Source organism: Priapulus caudatus, unplaced genomic scaffold, assembly GCF_000485595.1.
Source record: "Priapulus caudatus unplaced genomic scaffold, Priapulus_caudatus-5.0.1 Scaffold51, whole genome shotgun sequence".
Classification (NCBI taxonomy): domain Eukaryota; kingdom Metazoa; phylum Priapulida; class Priapulimorpha; order Priapulimorphida; family Priapulidae; genus Priapulus; species Priapulus caudatus.
The window spans coordinates 177,608-188,130 of NW_014577112.1; the positions used below are offsets into that span (position 1 = coordinate 177,608).

The 10,523-nt window shown below is 50.5% G+C and overlaps 1 protein-coding gene across 1 annotated transcript in view; it reads right to left on the reverse strand.

Annotated features, from left to right (window-relative positions):
- Positions 1-10,523, reverse strand: part of LOC106820886 (arginine-glutamic acid dipeptide repeats protein-like) — a gene marked incomplete at its 5' end in the record, with an annotated part of 26,499 nt that overhangs the window by 5,763 nt on the left and 10,213 nt on the right. The window contains 8 exon segments of the mRNA XM_014825478.1: positions 628-836; positions 1,161-1,269; positions 1,521-1,740; positions 2,002-2,143; positions 2,636-3,598; positions 5,650-5,835; positions 7,202-7,374; positions 7,752-7,859. Of these exon segments, the coding sequence (XP_014680964.1) occupies positions 628-836; positions 1,161-1,269; positions 1,521-1,740; positions 2,002-2,143; positions 2,636-3,598; positions 5,650-5,835; positions 7,202-7,374; positions 7,752-7,859 (2,110 nt within the window).

Consider the following 10,523-nt stretch of genomic DNA (forward strand, 5'->3'; position numbering starts at 1 on the left):
TGTGGGTGGTGTCAATGTGTAAGGTGGCATGATTAAGGGCGGGTGGTGATCGAGAGTGCGGGTGGTGTCAATGTGTAAGGTGGCATGATTAAGGGCGGGTGGTGATCGAGAGTGCGGGTGGTGTCAATGTGTAAGGTGGCATGATTAAGGGCGGGTGGTGATCGAGAGTGCGGGTGGAGTCAATGTGTAAGGTGGCATGATTAAGGGCGGGTGGTGATCGAGAGTGCGGGTGGAGTCAATGTGTAAGGTGGAACCACTGTGTGGGGGCACGGGTAGTATGACTTGCTAGACTGATTCGAGTTCTATTAGAGTTCCATTGATTAACGATGTAATTGCGAAATTCATACAGGCACACGCTGACACACATGCATGCACACACGAGAACACATCCACACCTTCGTGCACCAACACACTCATGAACGCACGCATGGACACTTATGTACACACATCCGAACAGACTGTACATGCATGCACACGCACCGACGCACACGCACACGCATGCACTCACGCACGCACGCACGCACGCACGCACGCACGCACACAAACACCTACACACACGCTACACACAGATACAACTGCATGCACTTACACACACCTACCTAAATGCGCTCATACATCGGCCCTTACCTGCAGCACTCGACGTCGGTGGATACATTCCCGCCATTGCGTGCTCTCGCTGTAACTCTAGCCAATGAGGTTCCAGCGGGCTGCGACCGGGTAGGTGCTCCACTCCCATTGGCTTGCCGTCCGGCCCGAACTTCATCTTTTCCCTCAGCTCCATCTCACGGAATTCTCTCTCCCGTCGCTCCTGCTCAATCTTCGCTTCGATGTCCATCCTGGTATCCAGCCGAGACGCGATGCATCGTAAAACCAACAGCGCAACAAATGCGATTAGTCTCACAATTACAATTAAAACGTTAGTCTCATTTAACTTGGCTGCGGACCGGAGACAGTATACCACATTGAATCTAGCGGAAACAAAAGATCGCGCAGAGTAGTACCACTTTCGTCTATGTTGCTGCTCGTGAACTTAAAACCGATTCAATTCGAGATGCGAGATCTAGACGGAGGGATAAATCTGGATGTGCGTTGAGCAGCAGCAGCGTAGTGACGAGTTACCTGCAGAACTGAACCAGATTTCGGGGGGGGGGTCGACTTACCGCTCACGCGATCCGGGCGGATACAGATGCAGCATGGACATGTAGTAGTGCATCGGGTCGGCTGCATACTGCGGCATCGCATACGGCTGACCTGCCATGCCTGACGGCCCTTCCGAGCAATCACAAGACACTTCATCAGTATCACAGGAACTCCATTGAGCGAATACAGTCAGGCGCAAGATTTTGCCTAACGCTAAAGTGATGATGTATTTTATAAAGTGCAGCATTTATATTTATATTTTCGTCGCAGCAGACAACAAACCCACGGCCATACCATACTGAATCTAGCAGAACGAAAGATCGCGCAGCAGTACACCTTTGTCTATGCCGCGCGCGCGCGCGCTCGATCGAGCGACTCACCGGGCATGGCCATCACGTGCGGCGAGTAGCCCATGTGCGGGCTCGCGTACTGGCTGAGCGCCCTCAACGCGGGCGTGTCGTGCGACGGGTATCCGGCGGCGATAGCGTGCGGCGACGCACGCGGGAAGCAGGGAAGATGATCCGTCATCGAGCGCGAGATGCTCGAGCGACACGGCGACGCGTCCGACGGCTTCTTGTCCGACGTGAGCGGCGGCGGCTTCTGCCGGAGAAAAAAATCTAGTAGTTAGTAGAATAGTGAAGCAGATATGTGTAAATATCAAGCATAATATGTAGGTGTATATATTATATAATGTGTACATATATAATATATATATAAATATATATATATCAAATAATTTATGATAAATGGCGCTGACATAAAGGGAGAAATCGCAGAGCTGGGCTTAACATCGAGGACGGGCGATTGTACTATCAAGGCCGGCCTCATCATGCTCTCCTATTTGCACGTGGATTCACTTACCGGCCTCTCCTCCTTTGGTTCGATGGCTTTCTTCTTCTGCTCCTCCCGTTTCTTTGCGAGCATGGATTCGGGCACTGACTTGAAGTTGAAGTCGGTGCGCGCGCACGAGTTGTGGCGCCCTCTATACATGGCACGGATGAATCTGAAGAACGTGCAAAAGCAGCAAAGTGAGCGATCGCCACGTCAAAGCCCGTCACCACTGTCGGATCGGGGCTTTCGAATTTGCGCAAACCACACGCCGACTCCACGCGCATCCAAGGCTAATCGCACGCTAACAGACCCGTAAAGTTTCCCGGGAGCTGGTTGGAAGCAGTGACAGCTTCTATTTTTTACTAGTACTGTAACACGCTCCGCTTGTCCCTGTTGGTTTCACGATTTCGTTCAGAGTGCATGTGGGGCATGCCGCGCGTGCGGGGGAGGGAGACACCGCGCGCGGGGGAGCGAGACAGGGAGGGGGTTGGGAGGAGAGGAGGGACGGACTGATGATGCCACGCATGGGGGAGGGAGATGGGGGTTGAGGGGGTTGGGAGGAAAGGAGGGACTGACGATGCCGCGCGCGGGGGAGGGAGACGGTGAGGGGGAGGGGAGGAGAGGAGGAACTGTCGATGGACGCAGCGGTGCAGCGACTACTCACATGGCCGACTTTGTGCGGAACAGCTCGGTGCAGTCTGCGGTCGGCTCGGGGGAGGGCGTGCGCAGCGGGATCTTCCTCTCCTCCATCTCGGGCTCCTCCGTCGCCTCGTGCTCGGGAGTCTCCTCAACGGGCTCCTGCTTCACCTTCACGGCTTCCTCCGGCCGCACGACGCACACGCCGGGCTTCTCTCCGGCCTCGACCTTCTCCGTCGCGTACTGCGCGTGCGGGTTCTGCGCAGAGGGCAGCGAGTGCGGGTTCGGCATCGAAGGCAGGAGGTGGGCATTCTGCGCAGAGGGCAGCACGTGCGGATTCGCGGCAGGGGGCAGCACGTGCGGGCTCGACGCCACGCCCAGCAGGTGCGGGTTCTGCGTAGGGGGCAGCACGTGAGGGTTCTGCGGCGGAGGACGCATGTGCGCGTTCTGCGCAGCGGGCAGCACGTGTGCATTCTGCGGAGGTGGCAGCATGTGCGGGTTCTGCGTAGTTGGCAGCACGTGTGGATTCTGAGCAGGCGGCAGCACGTGTGTATTCTGCGTAGAGGGCAGCACATGCGGGTTCTGCATTGGAGGCAAATTGTGTGGATTCTGTGTAGAGGTGAGCACGTGTGGATTCTGCAAAGGTGGCAGCACATGCTGGATTTGAGTCGAAGGCAGCACAGTGGCTACAGGTTTCTCTACAGGAGCAGCAGGCTTGATTTCAGAGTGCAACTGCTTATCAACACCAACTTCAGGTGCTTTTGCTTTCAGCTTGTCAGATGGTCGTGGGTGCTGCTGTTGTTGTTGTTGTTGTTGCTGATGTTGCTGATGTTGCTGCTGCTGTTGTTGCTGCTGATGTTGCTGCTGCTGTTGTTGCTGCTGATGTTGCTGTTGTTGGTGTTGTCCTGGCGTCCCTGGATTTGGCTCCTTGGTGTTGCAGGGGGACTCGATGCACGGCTGGCCTTGAGATGTCAGCTGTAGCTCCATGAACCTGCAGTGACAAATATATCGACTGTTGAAACATACATAAGACTAGACAGAGTGCACTCACGGAGTGCATACCTCCGCCAGCGACATACGCCATACGCCATACGACTCACGAACACATGAATAACCGACGATATACGCCAGTGTACTGACATGTACACGCTCCCATGTAACATGTATGTGCTACGAGCTGGCTCGCTGGGTTCGCTGGCTTGCCGACTCACTGGCTCGCTGGGTGATATCGATCGACCGCCGCGCTAATATCGATCGCACGAACACACGAACACACGAGAGCGAAAACACAACCTCCTACAACTCCGTTGGGCGGAGGTAAAAATGGGAGGGAGCGACAACTAGATCGGAAAACTAACTGAACCAACTTGGTGTGAGTGTAGCTTGCCAATTACTGACTTGTAAAAGAGACAGTTTAAAGTAAATACGGGTTGGTAAAAGAAGAAATCTCTCTCTCTTTCTCTCTCTTTATTTCTCTCACCCTCTCTCTCTCTCTCTCTCTTTATTTCTCTCACCCTCTCTCTCTCTCTCTTTATTTCTCTCACCCTCTCTCTCTCTCTGTCCCTCTCCCCTTCTCTCCCTCTCCTTCTCCCTCTCCTTGTCACTCTAACTCTCTCTCACTCCTCCTCCTCCTACGTCCTTGCTGCTCACCGTCTGCTTGTGCGGCAGATACTCCTTGCGAATCTTGAAGAAGTTCTTTCCGAACTGTCGCACGCCTTTCACGAACAGCTTCTGCAAACGACGAAGAAACGCGCGTGATTAGAATCAAATCGAAAAGGAAGGGCAAAGCTGGATCAAAGCCCAATCGCTGATCGCCGAGCCCGGCGTAAAAAAACGCACGGTGGGGACCCATCGTAGGAACCGAGGTCGTGTCAGTGACTAAGATTGAAATCGGGCGTTAAATCGGTACGATCGCAATCTGATGCGAACGACGGAGGGAGCAATGACGACGCGATGAACATCAAGGCGCCTTCGCACTTTCTGCGCGTCGGCGATTGTCATTAACCGGCGTCTTTAACAGGCTTCCTAATTTGGTTACGTCGCCGCAAACAGAAAACAATCGAAAATCATTAAAAACGCCATGGCGCTGTCGTCGCTAGCTTTAAAAAAAATAAAAATAAAATATTTACCCCCAAAACATCGTCGCTGCCTCTGCGGGTTTTTACGCTTTTACGGTTGTCATAGGAGCGGCGCGGCGCAAACGCACTGATGCACGCACGCGCGCGCACGCGCACGCACGCACGCACGCACGCACGAACGCACGCACGCACGCACGCACACACACACACACACACACACACACACACACACACACACACACACACAGAAAGAGATAGAGAGAGAGGGAGACATACATACAGACAGGCAGGCCGAGACACAGATAGAGAGGCACGCAAATGCCCGTGTAAATACCCGGATGCATCACGCACGCGCATGCATGCACGTACACCATGCACGTACCAGCACACACGCAGAAACACCTGCACGCACACACACACACACACACACACACACACACACACACACACTCCGCACGCACGCACGCACGCACGAAAGCAGGCACGCGCAAACATGCAACTCACAGCAGGAGTATGCACAGCGTTCAGACAACAAGATTAAAATACAGGTGAAACATTAAAATACAGGTGGCGCACGAGACATTACGTGATTACATTACTCCGAACACACACAAAAACCGTCGTGCACAGTTACTGCTGGATGATTGCGTAGCCAGGTGAAAGGGTAGAGAAAGGTCGCCGGTTTAGACATGTTGGGGTAGAGGTGGAGGTATAGTCAGGGGTGCAGTGTAGCGGTTAGACACTTTGGGGGGGGGAGTAGAGGTGGAGGTATGGTCAGGGGTGCAGTGTAGCCATTAGTCACTTTGGGGGGAGGGGAGTAGAGGTGGAGGTATGGTCAGGGGTGCAGTGTAGCGGTTAGACACTTACATCTCTATATCCCAATCTTCCGTACTCTTACTCTCTCGCTCACACTTATAGCTCCCTTTCTTTCACTCTCTCACTCGCTTCCTCACTCCTCTCCCACCTGCTATCGTAGGGGAAGGAGCCAGCCAGCGGTGATGACGACGCAGTCGTTCCATCTGCTCGCGGACGCACAGACGTGATTGGCACCAACGGCGGCGGCGGCGGTCTAGATATTGGCACGGGACCCGAGAACAGTGGCGCCACCACACCGCGCGGGAGTCCGATGGGCGGCGGCGGCGTTCGCGACCTGTGGACGATGCAAAAACATGCGAACGTTCGAAAACATGAAACATGAAAACGCTCAGCAGGTGCACCGAGTGAAACACACCTACAGTCTGAACCCCGTGTTGTGTCGCACACATCGATTGAACGGACACATGTCGACAGAGGACACTTCTGACATTTCCCTTGAGTAGCAGCAGTTCACACACTTAGCTCACCTCTATGGAACAGGCCTATTTCTATGAAGAACACTTTTAGCATTTCCCCTTGCATGACCCTTATATGTACCGGTTAGAATGTATTATGGATGCCATACCGAGACGTGCTTCTATGATATCGTACATGCTTGTGTACAATCCAACCTCTCTTGCTGGTCTTATAGGTTATTCAATCGCCACGTTAGATCTTGCACTTAAATGGGTAATTGACCGTAGGTTCCTTGCATATTTTCGGTTCAAATAGGGTTAAATTATAATACATGAAAAATGTCATCGTTCAATATTAGTTCGAAATATTTTTTTAATGTTTTAAAACTAACGACTGTATCGTTGCTTACAACGATGGTGCCGCCACTACTAGTCCATCTGCGTTTAAAGTTGTGCATCACAACTTTTCGACTGCAGGCTACAGACCGAAGCTGTTTCTTATTTATGAATTTAAGAAGAAAGGGGTTGCAATATCTTATAAACAAATTTTAGATTCGGTTATAATAGGGACGAATTTATCCTAAAATAAAAATCGTTCGGTTAAATAGCATTTAGGTATAAATATAATTCCACTTTTGTGATTAGCCCTCAGTCTGTACATGCAAAAGTAAATCGGCAAAAGCGCACCTTCTTCAGGGTGGCAGCATAATCGCGGGGTGTCAAGTCAGCGTCCAAAAATAAAGATTTCGAAACTCACTGTCGTTTTATGACAAGTGTGAATGCATGATTATGAAGCTTTGTAGGTATATACTAGTTATGCACTTACCATCACAATATACGCTAAAATTCTAGTGTGTAGTACTAGTATCCCTTTAATAGGTCTTACAGTGCACGAAATTAGCGCCGTTTTGCCGGTGGCCGCCGGTTCGACCCCCATATGATCAGTCCACTTGGCCTATTCAAAGTTTTGCCTATCTTGCCTTTATATCAACAATATTTACCAATTTCCTGACTAGTTTTTACTTCGTGACTACTAAGAAGTATATCATGTTCCAGCAATTCCTGTCAAACAAGTAGAACTCGTAGTAAATACTATGAGTATGCCTAATAAACACAAAGCTAATACTTTTATTAATATTGGAATAAAGTGAACACAATTAAGGGTCTCTTCAAACTTGTGAGGGCCCGTTTGAAATTTTGGGTGGGCCTGTTAACATTTTGGCTAATTTCACGCCCTGGTCTTACCCGGACGGCAGCACATCTGGTCTCTCGTCACTAGGTGGCGGTGGCGACTGCTTGTCCTCGGACGATAGCGAGCTCTCTCGCTCGTTGTCTCCGTCGTTGCCGATGTCTTCGTTTGAGATGCTGGTGCTGCTGTCCTCCGGACTGGTCGACTCAGAACCAACCCGGCTACCAGACTGCAAGCGGAGAACGGTTGACGATGACGCGAAAAGACTGCACACGCACGCACGCACGCACGCACGCACACAGACACGCACGCACGCACGCACGCACACATACACGCATCACACTGCACCTTGCCAGATTCCGCAGCACCCCTCAGCAAGCTAACATAGGACATAAAGATAACCCAGACATGGTCAATGATTTCCACTCGCGTTTACCCCACGTGTAGCTCACCCATTTTTTCCTGATGGTAACAATTATGACACGTGGCAACAGCGGTTATTTTTTGTGATTTTAATGGGTATAGGGGCTGTATATATATATATATATATATATATGGCTGTGTATTACTTCAAGCAATCTCGAAAAAAAGAAACCGCTTTCTCACCTGTGGTCGCTTCTTCTTGCTATTGGGACTACTGCTGCGACCCGAATTGGATAATTTGCTCTCTGCCCAACTCCGCTTTCTTGGACTAGATGCAGTGTTGTCTTTTTGCTATAATGAGAGTAGCAAAACATCAACTGTATAGCACATACTCACTCTCTCCCTCAACCCACATGGTGTGGTACACATTTTAGATCTTCTCTCACTCTCTTTCTCTCTCTCTCTCTCTCTCTCTCTCTCTCTCTCTCTCTCTCTCTCTCTCTCTCTCTCTCTCTCTCTAATCTCTAAGCTCTAATAATTTCTATCTCTAATCTCTATCTCTATCTCTATCTCTATCTCTAATGCTCTATCCTCTATCTCTATCTCTAATGCTCTGCTCTCTGTTCATCTGGATACTCAATGCTCGTCTTCTTCTCCTCCCTCCGTCCTCTCTCTCTCTCCTCTCTCACGCCACACCTATTCATAAAATATGCTTTACATGAATATGCACAACACTCTCATGGCCGCATTCATATGACGCCACTCTATCTTGCTGACAAATACAGGGAGTGACAATTAAGTAAGGCTATGCACCATTCAGCAGGAACAACACTAAACATACACGCGACTTTCCTCAACCTCCTTTCGAGATGGTGTGGCGTGGCAGCGAGAGAGAAGAGCATCACCGTATTTGCTCGGTAGAGTATAGCGGTGGCTTGCTGGTGACGCATCCTGCAGATCGCGACCTTGGTTTGAAGAGGAAGTCTGGGAACGCGCCTCCTGCCTCCCTCTGGGTGGAGTTCTCCCCTCAGCTTTCAGATGTAGGTTTGCAACGGTCGGCAGAGGGGCTTGGGCATTGGGGACCGACGGGCGTGAAACCTCTTGGATACTGTAAAGAACAAACGTCCGACGGTAAACCCCTTAATCCGATACTGCAACAACGTAGATGAGTAGAAACCAGAAGTGACTTTTCTTCTCGCAAGCTATGTATAACTAATCTATACGCGACACTACCCCTATATACCCACAAGTATTTGTCTACATACTAGAGTATGTAGTTATGTGCAACATGCATGTTACTGTAATGAGAAAATATTGAGAGGGATAAGTGTGAGGGAGAGAGAGAGAGACAGAGAGCGAGAGAGGGGAGGGATAGGAGGAGGGAGGGAGGGAGAGAAGGGAGAGAGAGAGAGAGAGGAGCTAGATATTGAGATGGTGTTAAAGAAACAGAGATGGCGAGAGTCAGAGGCAGGAGACACACAAGAGATAGAACGAACGAGCTGGGAGACAGATAGAGAGTGGCCGCGTAGAGAAAGAGGCGCAACGCTAGAATCTCGCATTCGAGAGCCGCAAATGGAGACGAGCGAGAGAGGCCGCGTAATTGACGACGTATACTTTTGGCGTTGGTCAGTGAGAGCAGATGGCTGGCTCCTGTTTCACCGAAGCCTTCCCGAGTCCACGCGAGTCGTTCTCTGTGCATCGTTGTCGTTGTCATCGCTCACTGAAGAGCTTCCGGATTCACGCGGATTTGCTTGAGAGCCCTTGTCCGTTAATCCTCCTTCTCATGTAAAAAAATAAATCGATGCCGATGACGAGATTTTCACGCGATCGTTCCGAAACCGGTGTCACTACGCAAACGCAATTTCGAAGTCGTCTTCGTCGTGCGATTAAAACGTCCCCACCCACAGCTCTCTCTCCCTCGCAGCGGCAAATCGGAGAGTGCGATATATTGAGGGATGAGGATTGGAAGAATTTAATTTTCAGGGCTGAAATTCAATGCGCAAACAGTAGGAGCGAGCAATGCGAGGACCGTAGGTCATCGCACGCTAAGGGCATGCCCCCCCGTAATTTTTTAAAAGAATGGTGCAATTTGGTTGGCATTCTAAGGCTATTCTGAACACATTATAGGAGACTCTTGAATCACCTTGTTCAAGTTGGTCAAAGGAACAAACGAACTATGAATAGGAAATCAGGGGGCTGAAAATAGGCTAAGTGTTTTATATTAAATGTCTAGACATAATGATATTTTTGCTGTTTGGCCACCCGTCGCTTGCATTGTTTTACTAGACATTTTACTCAGACATAAAGCTGCCTTGCTGGACGAGATTTGAAATGAAAAAGACACAATCGAATAACAATGCGCAGTGCAATAGTTATGCAACAACATCACCCAGCAACATGTAAACCGGCCCCAGGCCAGGCATGGGCGTTACGCTGATCAGCTAAACTGCTCAAAATGTCTGGGCCCGCTCTAATCTGCAGCTGTGAACGAGGATTTTTTTTCTGGTACACAAAAAACAGATACACTGGTATACTTCGCTGTCAGTCTAAACTGTTCGTACACTCTTAACAGTCTAGCAGTCAGGGTGGGCTGTTGAGGTAATAACTAATTTTAAATTTTTACATTGGGGAACCCCCGCCAAAATTTCACAACGAATTTAGACGTTTCACAAAATCGAACGCCTGGGAGCTGTCATATCCGCGGGATTCGGCCGGATACCGCAGGATTTCGACGCGGATCCGCGGAAGAATCTCATCCCTGTATATTCCCAGGCGGAAACGGCAAACTCGGGTCGTAGCGGCTGCGGTCGCATCACGCCTCTGCACGCCTTTTCCAGTAGCTTCGCGGCCGACCTCTTCATCTTGCGGCTGGCTGGCTTCCGCTGCCGACGTTACCGATTGCACTTTGCGGCCGGCGATTTCTTCCAGAAGTAATAGAACTCGACAGATGCAACCTGCGCAGCAAAAACGAGAGAAAAACACACCTCCCGGGCTCCCCCGCTATATGCCGCTACG